The sequence below is a fragment of the Mastigoproctus giganteus genome, chromosome 5, assembly GCF_048544385.1.
Source record: "Mastigoproctus giganteus isolate SK-2022 chromosome 5, ASM4854438v1, whole genome shotgun sequence".
Lineage (NCBI taxonomy): Eukaryota > Metazoa > Arthropoda > Arachnida > Uropygi > Thelyphonidae > Mastigoproctus > Mastigoproctus giganteus.
This window is the reverse complement of record NC_143579.1, coordinates 135,888,057-135,910,104: the sequence shown is the minus strand read 5'-3', so window position 1 is coordinate 135,910,104 and position 22,048 is coordinate 135,888,057. Positions and strand designations below refer to the sequence as shown.

The following is a 22,048-nucleotide window of genomic DNA, read 5'->3' as shown; positions in this document are numbered from 1 at the left end:
TTATATCTAATATTGTGAATACCTATACCTTCACAATGAGTTGCCATAGTATTGTACTATCTCGAATAAGTAACACTACTGTTACTTATTCTCGGTGGATACCACCATCCAGATGGCACCACTTCTAAGCTTGTTGGCTGTTCATCGGTGGCTGAGCAGGTACCCTGGTGTTGCAATAGTAACAACCCAGTTATGAAGTATAACTTCGCAATATGAGCGATTATTATTATTATTATTATTATTAGCTGTATGGTGCAAGGAAGCCTGTGGCTTTTGCTGCATCAGCCAAAAAACAAAATTTTCTGAATTACCCCAAATGAAGAATGATGATATCCAGCTCAGGATCCTAGGTGTGCCAAGCCCATACTCACCAGATGTGAGCCCCTGGGGTGCCTGAAGGTGTGCAGTAGGGTAAGTGTGAAAGTGCATAAGTGTGATATAATAAAAATTTTTATTATATCTCATATTGCGAATTGTATTATATTAATTAGCTATGTTAATCAAAATGATTTCAATTAAACTTTACTTTGGTAGATAGCTACGTTAATTGATGCTTTCGCACTTACCTATACGTTAGTCATTCTATCATGTAGCATGAGACATTTGCCCTTATATATTTTATAATCTTCCCACCCTTAATTTGATGATCACTATTTTTTTTTTTCATTTATTAATCATATATTTTACTTTCCCTTTCAGCTTCTCTACTTCTAATTGTTTCTTTTATTTAGCCTTTAATAAACCTTTAAAATTCTTTTAAAATTCGAAAATTCTTTTCCTTTTTATATCTTATTCTTCTCTTTTTCTTACTCCTTATAATTGATCATGTGCATATGTACAGGGTGTTTATAAATGGTGGGAACACTTTCAGTGATTTATTGCACAAAGACAGATATCAGTGTCACACAAATACCTTGTGAAAGAGAAAATGTCAAAGTTTTTTTTTTATATCACACCACTTCACAACGATTCAATGTGGGAACCATGTGTGACATGTTTGTTTGTTGTTTGGTTTTTAGGAGCATTAGCAATTAAGGCCATATTGGTCCGGGATATGCGATGGTCATTCTCTGACCTTTCCGCATCCTCCGTATTTGGTGGTGATGGGATCGAACCCCGGTCTAATCAAGAAGCGTGTGCTATGCACTGCTGCTCCTTTCCACCTGGCTACGGAGGCGCCTATCACGTGTGACATGGCAAATGTCCACACAGTGATCGAACTCTGGTCATACACTGTCCAGCACAGCATATCCTGTGTGACCATGGTGGTAGCTTCTTCAATACTCTGCTTTAGTTCCTGGATGTTATGTGGCAAAGGTGGTACATAAACATGATCCTTTATGTAGCCCCACAAGGAAAAAATCACACAGATTTAAGTTCAGTGATCTCAGTGGCCATTTCAAGAAACATTTGTCCCTTTCTTCAGCCTGTCCGATTCAGTACTTGTGTAGCTCGGTGTTAAGGTAGGCCCGAACATCATTATGGAAGTGGGGTACAAGGACTGGAATGGACATCCTCCGAACCTTGGACAGTTCATTTGAAAGCTGAGGAAGGCCAACTGGCAAACGGGACTGGAGCCTGCTTTTTCCCCCTTTCCCAGGTGGGGGGGCGGCACTTTCACTGTCTCCTTCCCCTCCCACCATCCCACTTTTATTTCTGGTGTGACATGGGCATGGGCATGCCCACTGAAAAATGAGGGACTACCTTCCCTATCAGTCCCTTTCTTCCACTTCTACAACCAGTCTTCTGCTTGCCCTCCCAAAACTTTTCCTACACAGCGTATTACCCCACAGGTCCAAATCCAATACACCAAAATTACTGCCCAAACTATTAGACCTCTAGAGAAACTCATTCAGCAAAAACCCCACTCAATGTTTAAACAATATCTCTAAATAGCTCTACAAGGCTGGGACAATTCATATTGAACAATTAGACTTTACACCAGCCGGTATTCAAATAAACAAATTCCAATCCTGCAACTAAAACACTTTATTTACAATAAAATAAAATATGAGCGTATAAAATGAAATGAAATGAAATAAAATAAAATATATAATAGTCTAAAACTGATGTGATTTTATTTACAATAAAATACAAAAATATAAAATATGATGATAAAAGCGATAAAAACAATTAATAAAATACCGTAACTGGAGCTTTTGGAGATAGTGATCCCTTTTCTCAACAGTGTATTTCTGCTGTGTGGCACATCCTTAAATAGCAGATCCACAGCACTCGTCACATGGTTCCTTGGGAGTAAGGCCGAAATTTCCCATTTATGCACCGGAACCGGAAATGGCTCAGGAGTGCGCTAGCTGAAACTGTTCATCTCGCCCAAGAACCACAGTTTCCAAGAGGGGATGTAAACGTACACCCTTGTCTCTATTAATGGAATCTGAAATATCTGGTCTGAAATATTTCAGATATTTCAGACCAATGTGGTCTGAAATATCTGGCACCCCCGAATTGCACGAGTAATTCGGGGGTGCCAGATACGCTGTGTGCAACTCCCGGGACGGAGGTTGTACACAGTGATATCTTGTATCAAAGACCCCATAACAAAAGAAGCCAACAGTGGGGTGGTATACGAGATTAAATGCCCGGATTGTGGGGTGTGTTATGTAGGTGAGACGGGGCGATGACTGAAAGACCGTCTGGGGGAGCATATGAGTGCAATAAAGTCCGCAAATTATGGGAAGTCTGCCATGGCAGAACATTTCTGGGAGAAGCAACATCAAATCTCCCCGGAGGATGATGTCATCACGGATCATGCACAGGGATTCTGGGACCGTAAATGGCTTGAGAGCTTACGTATTGGGGCAGCTAGTAATTCCATTAATAGAGACAAGGGTGTACGTTTACATCCCCTCTTGGAAACCGTGGTTCTTGGGCGAGATGAACGGTTTCAGCTAGCGCACTCCCGCGCCATTTCCGGTTCCGGTGTATAAATGGGAAATTTCGGCCTTACTCCCAAGGAACCATGTGATGAGTGCCGTGGATCTGCTATTTAAGGATGTGCCACACAGCAGAAATATGCTGTTGAGAAAGGGGATCGCTATCTCCGAAAGCTCCAGTTGTTACGGTTGTTACTTTACTAGAAAAGAATAGCGAAAGCTTAAAAAGCGGTACTCACCTTGAAATTAATCTGCGATGGTTTACTTAGGTAGCGTGGTTAATATTTACGTTGAATTGTTAAATTGAAAAATTAAAAGGGAGGGAAGTAAGTAAAAGTTGACTGAGTTAAATGGGCGCAAGGAAACAGAAGTGTACACATCCAATCCTTGGTTGTCATTGAAATAAAAAAGAAGAATAATTAAAAACTATGTAAGTGAATCCGGTGAAGCCAATAGTCGTTACGAGGACTTTCGTTAGTAAAGAACATCTTCAGTTGGTAATGTGTGGGGAGAGAACGCGTATGGTATTTTAAGAATAAAAAATTATACTCTCGTGATGCCTTTTTTGACATGTGTGAAAAAAGGCCTCACATGTCAAAAAAGGCGTCACGAGAGTATAATTTTTTATTCTTAAAATACCATACGCGTTCTCTCCCCACACATTACCAACTGAAGACGTTCTTTACTAACGAAAGTCCTCGTAACGACTATTGGCTTCACCGGATTCACTTACATAGTTTTTAATTATTCTTCTTTTTTTATTTCAATGACAACCAAGGATTGGATGTGTACACTTCTGTTTCCTTGCGCCCATTTAACTCAGTCAACTTTTACTTACTTCCCTCCCTTTTAATTTTTCAATTTAACAATTCAACGTAAATATTAACCACGCTACCTAAGTAAACCATCGCAGATTAATTTCAAGGTGAGTACCGCTTTTTAAGCTTTCGCTATTCTTTTCTAGTCTATTAACACGGTACTTGAAGATTTCTAAAAATTTCGGTTGTTACTTTATTAATTGTTTTTATTGCTTTTATCATCATATTTTATATTTTTGTATTTTACTGTAAATTAAATCACATCAGTTTTAGACTATTATATATTTTATTTTATTTCATTTCATTTTATATGCTCGTATTTTATTTTATTGTAAATAAAGTGTTTTAGTTGCAGGATTGGAATTTGTTTATTTGAATACCGGCTGGTGCATTTTGAAATTGTTCAAAATGTTTAAACAAATCTTATTATTATTAAGCAAACCACAAATATATATATTTTTAAGGTCCTATCTACTGAAATCTCAGGAAAGTAGGTGGCAGGACCTGCCATAGTACAATTAGTCTTATTGGTACACCCGACCAGCTTCCCTGTCGCAGGGTATGGTAATGTCGGGCCTGGCGGCTGACAGGCCAGATGAACAATGGGCCCAACATACTACATTCTACATGACCCACACACTGTCAAACCTCTGGCATTGACAGGGCACTGACTGTCACTTGATACAGAGAACATACTCGAAGATGGGAGAAATCCCAGAAGCCGTTAGACCCTCAACATACCCAATACCCAATATGGAAGTGGGGAGGGGCCCTATCTTGCTAATAAATAAAGTCATCACTATCTTCCTGAACCTGAAGCATCAACCATTGCTGAAGCATATCGAGATAGGATAGCCCAGTTACCATGTAACTGTGCAATCCTACCTCGATATACTACAGAGGTATGAGAGCTAATGCCAACTGGTGGTGAATGATGGTACTACATGCCTTAGCAGTAACAACTGGGTAACTTTCGTGTTTTCTCTTTCACATGGTATAAATAAGTAAACGGTATCTCTCTTACTCCATGTGCAATAAATTATTGAAAGTGTTCCCACCATTTATAGACACCCTATATATTGTGTAGGAATAGATAAGACTGATAAAATTTGCATTGATGGAGGTGAAAATTACACAAAGTGTTAAGGACGAGAAGGGTAAGGATAGTAGAAAAAAGAAGTAATGAATACCGAATGCTTGTACTGCAGGAAAAAAGCAGGCGGAAAAATATGTAAGTCAAAACAGGCTTAGAAATGAACCAAAACTCTAACCCTAAGAAAGGGAATGATACCTGAGTTTTCAAGTAGTAGGTAGAAGAAGGAAGACGGCAGGAAAATAAAGTGCACATATAAAGCACACATATTTTCCAGCAGTCTTCCTTCCGCTATGTATTTCTTGAAAACTCCAGATATTATTCCCTTTCGGTTTGGGTTCATTTCTAGGCCTGTTTTGACTTACATATTTTTTCGCCTGCTTTTTCCCTGCAGATAAGAATTTGATATTCATCTCCTTTTTATACTAGCTCTTACAAAGCCAGAGCCCTTACTAAAAGGTTGGGGCTTACAACCCCAGCTAGCTCAGTAAGTTTTGATATAACTTTTTCTATATTTTTCGCCTTTATACTTTCTAATTCTACCTTTCTTCCCATTGATACGAATTCCAACTATCCTCATTCCATCGCTAGTTTCATCTTTATTTAACTACACCTTTACCCCTTCCCCATCCTCAATTTAATACCTCTCCCTGTACCATGTGCTTGTTACTATGTGTTTTTTAACTAATAGCATAACCCCTCCTCCCTTCCTATCCTGTCTATCCTTTCTGGGGAGTACAATGTCTACAGAAAGGATAGACAGGATAGGAAGGGAGGAGGGGTTATGCTATTAGTTAAAAAACACATAAAATCCAAGGAAGTGAAGCCAGTCGACATCGCTGGACAGTGCAGTGTCGAGTCAGTTTGGTGTGACATAAGCATTGGGAGATCAAAATTGAGAGTAGGAGTGTGCTATAGGCCTAATGACTCTGATGAGTATAATAAGAAACTGTTCGGAGAAATAGAGTGGGCCAGTAAATCAGAGAGTCTTATAATGGGGGATTTTAATTTCCCAGATATTGACTGGAATTTGGGGGCTGGTCACTCACACAGTAGCAAGGCTTTTGTGGATTTATTGGATGATTGTTTTCTACATCAGCATGTTCGGGAGGCAACTAGAGGGAGTAATACTCTTGATTTGATTATCAGTAGTGATTCTTCATGCATTAAGAATCTGCAGATAAATGAACCACTTGGTGGCAGTGATCACAGTGTGTTGAAGTGGGAGTTACTCAAAGAGGTAACTACCATTAGGGGTAAAGGGAAGGGGTATTGCTTTCGTAAAGGCGACTACAATGGACTAAGACAGTATTTAAATTCTATACAGTGGGATCAACTGATGATATTGCCAACAGCAAATTCAAAATGGGAAGCATTCAAAGAACTTATCGTGGAAGCTACTAGGCTTTACATACCAACTAAGAAATATTGTTCAAGGTTTAGGCCTAAATGGTTGTCAGATGAACTAATGAGGCATATGGCAGAGAAGAAAAATGCATGGGATACATACAAATTAACACGTGACACGGACGCCTATGATAGATACAAGTTGATCTGTAACCAAGTTACAAAGGAGGTTAGGCAGGCGAAGGCAGATTACGAGAGATCCTTGGCAAGGGATGCGAAGAAAAACAGCAAAGAGTTCTTTACTTATGTAAACTCTAGAAGGAAGGGGATGAATCACATTGGTCCACTTGAGATCGATGGGTCAACTGTTGATGACCCTGCTCGGGTAGCTAACAAACTAAATGAATATTTTGCATCGACATTCACACATGAGGAGTTATTCAGCGAGGGGAATGCCAGAGGTGTATTCAACTCTAGCAGTAAGCTAGAGAATCTTGTAATAACTGAGAGCAAAGTGGAGGAGAAATTGTTGAAGATAAACACAAGAAAGGCACCTGGGGTGGATGGGATCTATCCAGTTATATTAAAGGAGGCAGCAAAGGAGGTAAGCAAACCCTTAGCCATAATTATGAGAGCTTCCTTGGACTCAGGGGAGGTACTCATTGACTGGAGATGTGCAAATGTGACCCCAATTCAGAAAGGGGGATCAAAGGCTGACACAAGTAATTATAGACCTGTGAGTTTAACTTCTGTTCCCGGAAAATTAATGGAGGCACTGGTGAAAGAAGCACTGCAGGATCATCTAGACAAGACTTCAGTTATAGCTAGGACACAGCATGGTTTTGTTAAGGGGAAGTCTTGCCTGACCAATTTGATTGGATACTATGATGCAGTCACAAAAGAACTGGATGCAGGGAATAACTTTGATATTATATACTTGGATCTTAGAAAGGCTTTTGATACTGTTGCACATGGAAGACTGCTGCACAAATTGGAGCAGTGTGGCATTGGAGGCAAGTTGCTGCTATGGATAAAGGGGTGGTTGAGGGGGAGAAGACAGAGAGTGGTAATCAATGGACACTGCTCATCGTGGACTAATGTTATTAGTGGAGTCCCTCAGGGTTCAGTATTGGGGCCTTTATTGTTTTCTGTATTTATAAATGATATTGATGATGGTATATCAGGCTTAATGTCCAAGTTTGCAGACGATACGAAGGTTGGCAGGGTTGTCAAGGACACTACTGAACTATGCTGCTGCAACAGGATCTGGAAAGGTTGAGCAGATGGGCTGAGAGGTGGCAAATGAAGTTTAACATTGACAAATGTAAAGTACTACATATGGGAAACAGCAACCCCAAGGCAACGTATCAACTCTGTGGTACTACACTGACAGTGGTAGAGAATGAAAGGGACCTGGGGTGGTTGTGCAGGCAGATATGAAGTTCTCTGAGAGAGCAGACGGGCTGCAAGAGTAGCTCATGGTGTATTGCCAATGATATATAGGAATTTTTCTAGCAGGGATAAGGAGGTGATTATTCCCTTGTATAAGGCAATGGTCAGGCCACACCTAGAGTACTCTATACAGGTCTGGAGGCCTCATTTCAAGAAGGATGTAGAACTGCTGGAACGAGTACAGAGAAGGGCAACAAGATTAGTGAATGGAACAAAGGGGTGCTCTTACAAAGAAAGGCTTACGTATTGCAAATTACAGTGTCTGGAGACTAGGCACCAGCGAGGTGATCTGATAGAGGTGTATAAAGCCTTGAATGGTTTGAGCATGCTCAATGCTGATGGGATTCTTCCTCTTGATGAGAATAAACACCTGAGAGAGCATAAATTCAAATTGAGGAAAGACAGATGTAGGATAGATGTGCGGAAATTTGCCTTTAGCCAGCGGGTGGTTTGTTAATGGAACAGACTTCCATCCCTTGACATGGAAGTTGATAGCCTAAATAAATTTTAAGGCTCAGCTGGACAGGTATTTCGAACGAACAGAGGGGTGAAGTGGAAGTGGATTTTTTTTTTTTTTTTTGGCTGACTGCATAAGCTTGCTTTCTTGCATCAAAGGCCTCTACTAATGCTAATGCTAATAAGTGCAGAAAAACAAGTGAGAATGGCTTGCCAGTGATTACATGTTCGTGCCAACAGCTGATGCTGCAACCAACACCACGAAAACAGTAGCCGTAGGTCGGTGCGCCGATCAGGGAAATTTGAAATTACGTTCGCGGAAATTATGTCTGAATTAGCGGTGGAACCAGATTATCGGTGGCCAGATTAGTGATGGTCGACCTGTATATATATATATATTTTAGGTCACAGTCCCAATAGATTTTGATTTTGATCAAAGGCCTCTACTAATGCTAATGCTAATAAGTGCAGAAAAACAAGTGAGAATGGCTTGCCAGTGATTACATGTTCGTGCCAACAGCTGATGCTGCAACCAACACCACGAAAACAGTAGCCGTAGGTCGGTGCGCCGATCAGGGAAATTTGAAATTACGTTCGCGGAAATTATGTCTGAATTAGCGGTGGAACCAGATTATCGGTGGCCAGATTAGTGATGGTCGACCTGTATATATATATATATTTTAGGTCACAGTCCCAATAGATTTTGATTTGCGAGTGGTGGTGAAATATATATATATATTTTTTTTTTTGGTTGGAAGTTTTACCAGTAATTAAAGCCTAACTAACTGGCTAGCTGTAGTTGTACTAGCAGTTTTTGGATCACCTATAGTTCCATGTTAATTATTAACATGGAATCAAGTTAACAAAAATGTAAATGTATAGTTTGTAAAGTTTAAAGATTTAAAGAAGGGGGAGAGAGGAAATAAAGAAAATTATTGAAGACTGAGTCAAAAAGTTTAGGAATATAGATAGGAAGAAATTAGGATGGTGACTTTCTTTCACATGGCCGTCTCTCTGCTACTTCCTCAGGAGGTTTGAGCAGATAGACAGCCATACTAAAAGAATGCCAAAGGCATTCTTTTAGTATGGCTATTAATGCAGCATTGTTCGCAATGAAAAATTTAACCAATAAAGAACACTGGCTTAAAAGTAGTGTTCAAATAAAAAAAAAATATATATATATATATGTATATATTTATTTTTTTTTAATAAAAAGACTGCTAAAGATATAATTTTCTCGCATGATCCAATATTATTTTAGGGTCAGAATAAAGAATATAATTTTTGAGTATTAAGTATTAAGTTAAATACTTGAAATCAACATTATTGCAAAAGAATATTTACAATAATATTTATTGTGATTATTATAAGTTACTACTGTTGAAAAATTAGTTATCCCAAATGCAACAAATTAGTGCAACTAATGCAAATCTTAATGCTGTAGCTATCCAAATCAAGCAGTGAAATTACTTGTTTCTCTGAAGTAAAACAGATAAATTAATAAAATTTACCTGGTTGCCCTCTTTAGTCCAAAATATAGAAGGAGGAGGATTTCCTGTAGCAACACATTCAAATTTAGCAATACCATTTAAGCCTACTCTTTGGTCTTTAGGAGTAACTAAAAATGTAGGTCGTGCTGAAAAGTAAAAAAAAAAAGAAAAGAAAAATATAAAATAATTTTGTTTTAATACAGTTAAATTAAATTTTAAAACAATAATTCTGTTTCTGTTATTTCTGTTACAGAACCAAGTGAAAAAAGTGAACATGGAAAAAAAAACAACTGATTTTAAATTAATTATACAAGTACCTCAAAATGAAACAAATTTATTCAAAAGTGTACTATTACAGAACCTATACTATTAGTTATGCCTTTGATTATACTTTTGAAGTAAAGGTTATTCATATAATTAATTTTAAGTCAATTATTAATGGAAATAATCTACTGTATTTCTTCGATCCTAAGACGCACTTTTTCCCCCCTATAAACATCTATAAAAACAGGGTTAGTCTCAGAATCGATGGCATCTTACAATCGCAGGTTTTTTTTTTTTTTTATTTTTCCGCGCTTTGCAAAGCAGGTCACGTTTTTTTTTTTTACGTGGAAACCCCATCTCCAAGTTTGACCATTATCGCATTCTCCAATTCCAATGGAGAATAAAGTGGCGTGGGTGATTTCACATGCTTTCGAAATGTGAACCCACCGTTATTTCATTATCGTGGAGCTAACTCAGTGAAAACTAGGAAGTTTTGTTTGTATCTACGAAAGTACGTAAGTGGAGTTACTGTATTTCGTTAATTCTGATCCTTTATTGCACATTAAAATGCCAAAAAGATTGCATTACGAAGCCGCATTGAAATGAAAAGTTACTCTGTATGCAAAGGAACATGGAAATATAGCTGTGGGTCGACATTTTGACATTAGTGAAGTAAATGTTCGTTGTTGGAGAAATGATTGCAATTCACATTTTCGTGCAAAGCAACAACCAAGTGCTTTACAGGGCCTAAGAAAGGAAGATTTCCACAGCCTGATCTGTACTTGTTCACAGGAGAGACTGCTTCTACAGGGATGGGATACACTTAAATACAAAGGGTGCAAGAATGTTTGCTGATGCTATCGAAGCAGTGTTAGGTGGGTCGGAAAACTACTAGATTGGGGGGATACAAGGACTAATAGATTAACAGTAGCCACTGGCAGAGGTGAAAGTGATTCTTGCACTGCTTCTATTGGAATGAGCAGCAGCCTAGAAAATAAGATGCAGGATATTTCAGAGACTGCTGGGAATCATTGGGGTACAAGTAAACACATGGGTTGCGTTAGGGTAGCTAAGAAAAAGAACAGGTGCATGTATACTTGCATGTACACCAGTGCTAGGAGTTTAGTAAATAAATTTGATGAATTTGAGGTATTGCTCAAAACATAAAAGACAGATATTGTTGGATTTCAGAGACGTGGTGTCACACAGATATAAGGAATGCAGAACTGGAATTTGGGGAGTACAATGTCTACAGGAAGGATAGCCAGGATAGGAAGGGAGGAGGGGTTATGCTATTAGTTAAGAAATACATAAAATCCAAGGAAGTGAAGCCAGTCGACATCGCTGGACAGTGCAGTGTCGAGTCAGTTTGGTGTGACATAAGCATTGGGAGATCAAAATTGAGAGTAGGAGTGTGCTCTGGCCTAATGACTCTGATGAGTATAATAAGAAACTGTACAGGCATATAGAGTGGAGCAGTAAATCAGAGAGTCTTATAATGGGGGATTTTAATTTCCCAGATATTGACTGGAATTTGGGGGCTGGTCACTCACACACTAGCAAGGCTTTTGTGCATTTACTGGATGATTGTTTTCTACATCAGCATGTTTGGGAGGCATCTAGAGGGGGTAATACTCTTGATTTGATTATCAGTAGTGATTCTTCATGCATTAAGAATCTGCAGATAAATGAACCACTAGGTGGCAGTGATCACAGTGTGCGGAAGTGGGATGTACTCAAAGAGGTGACTACCATTAGGGGTAAAGGGAAGGGTTATAACTTTCGTAAAGGCAACTACGATGGACTGAGACAGTATTTAAATTCTATACAGTGAGACCAACTGATGATGTTACCAACAGCATCTTGGAAGCTACTAGGTTTTACATACCAACTAAGAAATATTGTTCAAGGTTTAGGCCTAAATGGATGTCAGATGAACTAATGAGACATATGACAGAGAAGAAAAATGCATGGGATACATACAAATTAACACGTGACACAGAAGCCTATGATAGATACAAGTTGATCTGTAACGAAGTTACAAAGGAGGTTATGCAGGCAAAGGCAGATTACAAGAAATCTTTGGCAAGGGATGCAAAGAAAAACAGCAAAGAGTTCTTTATTTATGTAAACTCTAGAAGGAAGGGGATGAATCAGATTGGTCCACTTGATACCGATGTGTCAACTGTTGATGATCCTGCTCAGGTAGCTAACAAACTGAATGAATATTTTGCATCGACATTCACACATGAGGAGTTATTCAGCGAGGGGAATGCCAGGGATGTATTCAACTCTGGCAGTAAGGTAGAGAATCTTGTAATAACTGAGAGTCAAGTGGAGGATAAACTGTTGAAGGTAAGCACAAGAAAGGCACCTGGGGTGGATAGGATCTATCCAGTTATATTAAAGGAGGCAGCAAAGGAAGTAAGCAAACCCTTAGCCATAATTATGAGAGCTTCCTTGGACTCAGGGGAGGTACCCATGGACTGGAGATGTTCAAATGTGACCACAATTCACAAAGGAGGATCAAAGGCTCACACAAGTAATTATAGATCTGTGAGTTCAACTTCTGTTTCCGGAAAATTAATGGAGCACTGGTTAAAGAAGCACTGCAGGATCACCTAAACAAGACTTCAGTTATAGCTCAGACACAGCACGGCTTTGTTAAGGGGAAATCTTGCCTGACCAATTTGATTGGATACTATGATGCACTCACAAAAGAACTGCATGCAGGGAATTACTTTGACATCATATATTTGGATCTTAGAAAGGCTTTTGATACTGTTGCTCATGGCAGACTACTGCACAAATTGGAGCAGTGTGGCATTGGAGGCAAATTGCTGCTATGGATAAAGGGATGGTTGAGAGGGAGAAGACAGAGAGTGGTAATCAATGGACACTGCTCATCATGGACTAATGTTATTAGTGGAGTCCCTCAGGGTTCAGTGTTGGGTCCATTATTGTTTTCTGTATTTATAAATGATATTGATGATGGTATATCAGGCTTAATGTCCAAGTTTGCAGACGATACGAAGGTTGGCAGGGTTGTCAAGGACACTACTGACACTATGCTGCTGCAACAGGATTTGGAAAGGTTGAGTAGATGGGCTGAGAGGTGGCAAATGAAGTTTAACATTGACAAATGTAAAGTACTACATATGGGAAACAGCAAGCCCAAAGCAACGTATCAACTCTGTGGTACTACACTGACAGTGGTAGAGAATGAAAGGGACCTGGGGGTGGTTGTGCAGGCAGATATGAAGTTCTCTGAGCAGTGCAGACGGGCTGCAACAGTTGTTGTTGTTATTTGGTTTTTAGGAGCATTAGCAACTAAGGCCATATTGCTCCGGGATATGCGGTGGTCATTCCCTGACCTTTCCGCATCCTCCGTATGTGGTGGTGACGGGCTCGAACCCCGGTCTAATCAAGAAGCATGTGCTACCCACTGCTGCTCCTTCCCACCTGGCTACGGAGGCGCCCGCTGCAACAGTAGCTCATGGTGTATTGTCAATGATATATAGGAATTTTTCTAGCAGGGATAAGCAGGTGATTATTCCCTTGTATAAGTCAATGGTCAGGCCACACCTAGAGTACTCTATACATGCCTGGAGGCCTCATTTCAAGAAAGATGTAGAGCTGCTGGAACGAGTACAGAGAAGGGCAACAAGATTCGTGAATGGAACAAAAGGGTCCTCTTACGAAGAAAGGCTTAAGTTTTGCAAATTACAGTGTCTGGAGACTAGGCACCAGCGAGGTGATCTGATAGAGGTGTATAAAGCCTTGAATGGTTTGAGCATGCTCAATTCTGATGGGATTCTTCCTCTTCCTCAGAATAATCACCTGATAGGGTATAAATTCAAGGGCATAAATTGAGGAAAGACAGATTTAGGATAGACGTGCGGAAATTTGCCTTTAGCCAGTGGGTTGTTGGTTTGTGGAACAGACTTCCATCCCTTGTCATGGAAGTTGATAGCCTAAATAAGTTTAAGGCTCAGCTGGACAGGTATTTCGAACCAACAGAGGAGTGAAGTGGAAGTGGTTATTTTTTATTTATTTATTTTATTTTATTTTATTTTTTTTTTTTTTGACTGATGCTGCATAAGCTTGCTTTCTTGCATCAAATGCCTCTACTAATGCTAATGCTAAGTGGAGTTTCTGTATTTCGTTAATTTTGATCCCTTATTGCAAATTAAAATGTCAAAAAGATTGCACTACGAAGCCGCATTGAAACGAAAAGTTATTCTGTATGCAAAGGAACATGGAAATATAGCTGTGGGTCGACATTTTGACATTAGTGAAGTAAATGTTCGTTGTTGGAGAAATGATCGCAATTCCATATTTTCGTGCAAAGCAACAACCAATTGCTTTACAGAGCCTAAGAAAAGAAGATTTCCACAAGTTGATGAAGCTGTGATACGTTTTGTAATGGAGATACACGCAAAAGGATTACCCATCACTCAACAATCCATGCAAATGAAAGCCAGAGAAATTGTCAAGTCCCTCGGAATAGAGAAAATAATTTTTAAAGACAGTCACGGCTGGAGCAACAGATTCATGCATAGTAGTGGATTATCGTTAAGACACAGAACATCTATCTGTCAAAAAATTCCTGCAGACTTTCAACAGAAGCTGATTAACTTTCAGCGACAGGTGATGAAATTAAGGAAAAAAAGAAACTATGAGTTTAGTCAAATTGAAAATGCTGATGAAACCCTGGTCTTCTTCGATATGCCTTGAAATTACACTGTCAACGCTAAAGTTGGTAAAGAAATCAAGATTATAAGCATGGGCTAAGAAAAGCAGCATATCACTGTGATGCTATGCATCACCGCTGATGGTCGAAAGTTGCCAACATATTTAATTTTAAATCCAAAAACCATACCGAAGAATGAAATTTTCCACAAAGATGTTATTCTGCATGCACAAAAATGGCTAAATGCTGTGTGGAACAGACATCCTGGAAGTCTTCGTAACCCACCTAGCATGCTAATACATGATGCATTTTAGCATTAGCATTAGTAGAGGCATTTGATTCAAGAAAGCAAGCTTATGCAGCATCAGCCAAAAAAAAAAAAAAAACTTCCACTTCACTCCTCCGTTCCTTCGAAATACCTGTCCAAGTGAGCCTTAAATTTATTTAGGCTATCAACTTCCACAAGAAGGGATGGAAGTCTGTTCCACCAACCAACTACCCGCTGGCTAAAGGCAAATTACGACACATGTATTCTACATCTGTCTTTCCTCAATTTGAATTTATGCCCTCTCAGGTGATTATTCTGAGCAAGAGCAAGAATCCCATTAGCATTCAGCATGCTCAAACCATTCAAGGTTTTATACACCTCTATCAGATCACTTCGCCAGTGCCTAGTGTCCAGACACTGTAATTTGCAAAAGTTAAGCCTTTCTTCGTAAGAGCAACCTTTGTTCCATTCACTAATCTTCTTGCACTTCTCTGTATTCGTTCCAGCAGCTCTACATCCTTCTTGAAATTCAGTGTCCAGACCTGTACACAGTACTCAAGGTGTGGCCTGACCATTGCCTTATACAAGGGAATAATCACCTCCTTATCCCTGCTAGAAAAATTCCTGTATATCATTGAGAGGACACCGTGAGCAACTCTTGCAGCCCGTCTGCACTACACAGAGAACTTCATATCTGCCTGCACAATTACCCCCAGGTCCTTTTCATTCTCTACCACTGTCAGTGTAGTACCACAGAGTTGATACGTTGCTCTGGGGTTGCTATTTCCCATATGTAGTACTTTACATTTGTCAAGGTTAAACTTCATTTGCCACCTCTCAGCCCATCTGCTAAGCCTTTCCAGACCCTGTTGCAGCAGCAGCATAGTGTCAGTAGTGTCCCTAACAACACTGCCAACCTTTGTATCGTCTGCAAACTTGGACATTAAGCTTGATATACCATCAATATTATTTGTAAATACAGAAAACAATAATGGACCCAACACTGAACCCTGAGGGACTCCTCATTTATAATCTTGAAAATTTTGCCTTCATTCATTTTACTGATGCCTCTCAGAGCCTTAAACACCTCAATCAAATCTCCTCTAAGGTGTCTAGTTTCCAAACTCTGCAACCCACATATTCGAAGTCTTTCTTCATAAGGACGCCCTTTTGCTGATCTCACCAGGCGAGTTACTCGTCTTTGCGCCCTTTCAAGAAGCTCGACGTCTTTCTTTAGGTGCAGTCTCCATACTTGAACACAGTATTCCAAGTGTGGTCTAACATAAGCCTTATATAATGGGATTATCAATTCCCTATCTCTACTTGCAAAAGTTCGATAGATCATCGATAGGACACCATGGGCCTTCCTTGCAACCTGTTTACAATGCTCAGAGAATTTCATGTCTGACGTTTCGTAACACCCAAGTCCATTTCCTCCAGTACTGGGTTTAGTTGAACTCCACCAAGTGAATAAGTTATTTTGGGATTACTGCTGCCCAGGTGTAATACCTTACACTTTGTTGGATTAAAGCACAGCTGCCATTTTTCTGACCATTCCTGATGTCTATCTAGGTCTCTCTGAAGAAGCTCAGCTTGACAGTGATCATTAACTACTCTACCAATTTTAACACGATCTGCAAATTTAGATATCACGCCCTCTATCCCTTCATCAATGTCGTTTATGAAAATTAAAAACAACAGTGATCCTAATACTGATCCTTGGGGAATCCCACTTCTTACATCAACCCAATCTGAGGAATAGCCATTTATCACAACCCTCTGCCTCCTGCCCTATAGCCATCCTTCTATCCATCTAAGGATTTTCCCAGTGATTCCAACCTGTTCCAGCTTAAAAAGCAACCGCTCATGTGGGACTGAGTCAAAAGCTTTGCTGAAATCTAAATAAACAATGTCGAAATTATTCCCTAAATCCAGCTCTTGAGTGACCCTTTCGAAATAGCTAACCAGATTTGTTAAACATGATTTTCCCTTTACAAAACCATGCTGAGTATCCTTGAGAATTTCAATTCGATCCAAATGATCCTGAATTCCACCCTTGATCATTGCCTCCATGATTTTCCCTACTACTGAAGTCAGGCTGGCAGGTCGATAATTTCCAACTTCACTTTTAGAGCCACCCTTATGTATGGGAGATACATTTGCACTTTTCCAATCCAAGGGAATCTCCCCAGAGTCTAGTGATGCTCTCATAATTAGCCTCAATGGTTCAATGCACTCGCTTGCCACCTCTCTTAAGATTATAGGGTATATTCCATAAACTCCAGGAGCCTTACTGGTCTGTAGGCTCGAAAGTTTTTTCATTAAATATTCTTGCGAAATTTCAATATCATTAATTACATATTTTTTAACTTCGCTCCCACAATTTCCCATTGCCGCAAAAGGTTTTTCATTTGTAAATATCAATGCAAAATAACTGTTGAGTTCATCTGCAACGGCAGCTGATGTATTTAATACTATCCCCTTTCCCTTACGTAAAGGTCTGATTTGTCCTGCTCTTCTTGGCATTTATATATGTGAAGAATTCTTTATCCCCCCCCCCCCTCTTTGCTCTGTTTGCTAGTGATTTCTCATAAACTGCCTTTGCCTGTCGAACCTTTTCTGTGGCTCTATTACACATCACCTTGTAGCTGTTATAGGCTTCAGTACTTTTTATTGCTCTGTAACCTTTCCATGCCACCTTTTTCTGCTCAAGTAATGTGGCAACTTCACTATTCATCCAACTTGGAACCCTCCTCGTGGAGTATTTTTTTAATGGTATATACGCATTCAAGGCATTTGTAATTAATGTTTTAAAAGCGTACCACAGTTCAAATGTATTCATTTTCTGCACGACATCTACCCAGTTAATAGAGGCCATGTAGTACCTTAAGGCATCGTAATTTCCTTTTCTAAAATTAAAACCCATTCCTTTGCCTTTTACTTCTGCTACCTCTCTCGTCATCATCCACCGTAGAACTCCGTGATCACTTCCTGCTACTGGTTCCTCTACTGTCAACCCTGTTATGTCATCTGATTCATGGGTAATAATGAGGTCTAGGATATTCTTTTCTCTAGTACTTTCCCTCACATGTTGATACAAATACCAGTCATCTAGTTGATTTAAAAATTTTGTTCCCCATGTCGAGTTTCCTTCCCATTTATTCCAATTAGAGGCAAATTGAAATCACCCATAATAAGACATTGACGCTTTCTTGCCCATTTCATTTGCATGTAGAGGCTTTTGTCATAATCTTCACAATCTCCTGGTCTGTAGATTACTCCTACTCGCATTATACCTTTGTTTCCAACTATCTCACACCATACAGACTCTATACTAGCATGTGAAATGTCTGAATCCGGGAAAGCTATCGTCGCACTCAGGCTGCTTCTGATAGGAAGCTTACCCCACCACCCCTTCTATCTACCCTATCCTTCCTAAATACATTATACAAGTCGTACTTAAACTCATCATCCCCAATTTCCGGGTGGCACCACGTCTCTGTAAGCCCTATTATGTCCGTGTTACTTGTTTTAACCAGCAGTTCGAATTCGCTCATTTTATTGACGACACTTCTAACGTTACTGTATAAACAATTAAGATTTACAGTTCTTGTATATTTAACAACCCTAACACAATCCTTGAAGTTTTTTAGGCTCTCTTCCCTGATATCAGCTACCCGCTCATGTGAAACGTTTCTGCCCCCAGAACATCTAGATAATACGTCCAGTTGGGGTTGCAGATAAGAACTGTTAAGGTTTGTGCAAGAGTTACTTTGACCAATATTATCAGATAAACGCGTGTCAGTATTACCCACATCCCCCCTAACTATCAGTTTCCCTGAACCTTTAAGGTTTCCTCAATAATACGGGCAAAAACCTTTGCACCACCTTTGTTTAAGTGTATCCCGTCTCTACAAAACAAATTCCTTCTACCTACAAGTTTTTTTCAACAGTGACCTGTACTTGTTAAGTAATTCTGCCGGTCTTCTACTCTTAATATCATCAGTGCCAACGTGTACAACTATATCACCTTTTGTGCCCTTAAAAGATGATATCCGCTCTACAACGTCATCAACCTTTGCCACTGGCAGACATACCCTGGTCCTGTTCCACCTATCCTTTTTACAAAGCATGCTCCCCATTTCCCTGATAATAGAGTCACCAACAACTACTAGTTCCTGTGGGACCAGCACATTCTGCCTTGGGGGTTGCCGCTGTGTTGTGTGATGACCAAGTGCAAGCTCTGGCGTTTATGTGGGCAGTTGAGAGCTTGATGTACCCCTCACATTAGATCCTTCGAGGGCATCCACCCTGTCCTGCAAGCTCTCATATAGGCCCATAACAATGCTGAGTTTTCGTTACCTGATTTCGTTACACTCCTTGCATCGCGCACACACAAAGTCATTCCCCATGGCAATATCATGTCCCGTACCCGATTGCTCCACAAACATCATGCAAGCAGTGCATTTTAAAAGGCTGTGATTCAGAGGGCAACTGCCCCCCTCAGATCTCCCCTGAGCCCCAGCACTCCCATTAGCTTGAGCCTTTTGCTTTGCTGCTCTGGTCTGAGTCAAGATTTCGATTTGATTTCAATAAAATTTCAATTTCAGTACTAAATTATAACCCTAAACTTGTATCCCAACACAGTTATAACGCTATATATATTTTTCTGTATCAAGTATTATCTACGAGTTCCGTTTATATAACTTCCATATCAAGTTATGTATTAATTATGTTACGTTTATATCTAAGTTGTTATATGTATTTAGTTAAATGTAAAATTTAATTGAGAACGAAGTTTAACAAAATTAATAGATTTTACTGATTAACTGACAATATTATATTATATATACTGTACTATACTAAGCTTAAGCTATCTAGTTCGGGATATAACGTTGTGTCGTGCTTGCTACATGTTGTGTGGAATAGACATCCTGGAAGTCTTGGTAACCCACCTAGCATGCTAGTACTTGATGCATTTCATGGACATTTGTCCGAAAGTGTCAAAAATAAAATTGTGCAAAAACGTTGTGAATTGGTTTTGATTCCTGGTGGCATGTCTAGCCAACTGCAGCCGCTCAATGTTTCAGTCAACATACCATTTAAGGATTATTTGAGAAAGTAATATGAGTCCTGTCTGTTGACCGACAAACTTCCGCTGACACCTGGAAAAAATTAAGAAAGCGCCAGCATCAAAATTGGCAGAATGGGTATAACAGCCTGGAAGCTGATCCCAGAAAGAATAGTCAAGCACTCATTTAAAAAATGTTGCATCACCAATGCTCTCGATGGCTCAGAAGATGATATATTATGGGATAATGAAGATAACGACGGTTCAGAAGAATCCAACCCTGAATGTGAAGTAGACTCTGATATTGATTCAGATGCAGATATCGATGGCTCAGAAGATAGTGATGAAAAACATACCTAATGATAAATACCACTATTGTTGTTGTTAGTATATTGAATTCAATTATAATAAAAATATTTGTTAGATTTATTTTAGTGTTTTATTTTATATATTTATTTTCCTTAGAATCCAAGTTTTTTTTCTGAAAAAAGGTGCGTCTTACAATCGATGGCATCTTAGATTACGTATAGGAAAAGATGGTCAATACCATTCTTTTTCTATCCTATTAACCAAATTCTTTTGGTCAAAAAAGATGGAAATCTTTTCAAAGAATTTAATTCTCACCTGGAGAGCGATTTGTTTTTCCAAAATGTTAGGTTAACTTAGCACTAATTTCACATAAACTCCATTTCAAGAGAGAAATAATTTCTATGTATTTGAAATAAGATGCCGCATCTTCAGAATCGTGCCGATTTCGATGTCATCTTGCCAAGTTTGTATTCAATGTTGTCTAATCACCCTAAGGTGCCTCCGTAACCAGGTGGGAAGGAGCAGCAGTACGTAGCACACGCTTCTTGATTAGACCGGGGTTCGAGCCCGTCACCACCAAATATGGAGGATGCGGAAAGGTCAGGGAATGACCACCGCATATCCCCGAGCAATATGGCCTTAGCTGCTAATGCTCCTAAATGGGAGACCAGTGAAATGTTGAGTCAGTTTGGTGTGATAGAGAAAATATAACCACTAGGAAAACAAAATTGAGAGCAAGTCAGATTAATCAATGTCATGCATATCAGAATGACTTATAATGAATTATTTTAACTTTCAAGATGTTGATTGGAATTTGTGGGTTGGTCACTTACACACTAGCAAGACTTTTGTAGATTTTTTTAAAATGACTGTTTTCTACAACAGCATGTTAGAGAGGCATCAGAAGAAAGCAGTACCCATGATCTGTTATGAGCAGTGATTTTACATGCATTAAGAATCTTCTAGTAAAAGACTCACTGGGCAGCAGCAATCAAAGTGTACTAATGTGGAATTTAATTAAAGGAAGAACTACTGTTGTGTGTAAAGGGAACAGCTTTTGCTTTTGTAAAGGTGCCTATAGTGGTCCCAGACAGTTTTTAAATTCTATGAAGTGGAACCAAGTGATGATATTACTAAAAGAAAATTTGAAATGGGAAGCATTCAGAGAAGTAATCAAAGAACCTACTAAGCCTTTCATACCAAAAAAATACAACAAAAAAAAAAAAAAAAATCATACTAACAAGGGTTAGACATGAATGGATGTCAAATAGACAACTGAGACAAGTGCCAGAGAAGAAAATTGCATGGGTTGGATATAAATTATCAAGTGATTTAGAAGCTTATAGTAGATATAGGGGCTTAGATATTCACACAGGTATTCTGTGTGTTATCAGACACTCAGCCTAAAACACTGATGGATCCAATATCTCTCTATTACAGAAGATTTAGGAGAAGTCCGGTTGGCCTGCCTCCCTAAAATCCACTCATGCACACCTTCTTGATGGTAAGCCCAGTTATGTCACTTAGGTGGCAACGAAAGTGTAGAGTGGTTCTCTTCAAGACGCCTGGTCAGTGTGAAGAGGAAAAGACCAAACCCTCCAGCATATGACAGCACAACAAAACAAATGGCCCTCAGTCCCCTGCAGCTTTCACTCTCCCTCTTATGGCAGCGAGAGGATCAGAGTGAAAGCAGAGGGTGCTAAGAATCTCTGGGTACGACCAGGCTGCCATGCACGGAAACTGAACTTGGCCTGTCATAAAACAGTACGATCACTCATCGGTGAAGACAGGATATTAGAGCTGGAAAAGGAACTAGAAAATGTGAATTGGAATATCATCGATTTGGCTGAAACAAGAAGAAGAAATGAATCACTTATAAGTTTATCAAGTGGA

At 39.4% G+C, this 22,048-nt stretch overlaps 1 protein-coding gene across 3 annotated transcripts in view; it reads right to left on the bottom strand.

Moving 5' to 3' along the window:
* Positions 1-22,048, bottom strand: part of LOC150085722 (roundabout homolog 1-like) — a 1,418,757-nt gene that overhangs the window by 853,034 nt on the left and 543,675 nt on the right. For all 3 annotated transcript variants that reach the window (XM_090374199.1, XM_090374201.1, XM_090374202.1), the window contains exon 6: positions 9,572-9,696. In XM_090374199.1, coding sequence (XP_090230325.1) covers positions 9,572-9,696 — 125 coding nt within the window. The remainder of the gene's footprint in view (positions 1-9,571; positions 9,697-22,048) is intronic.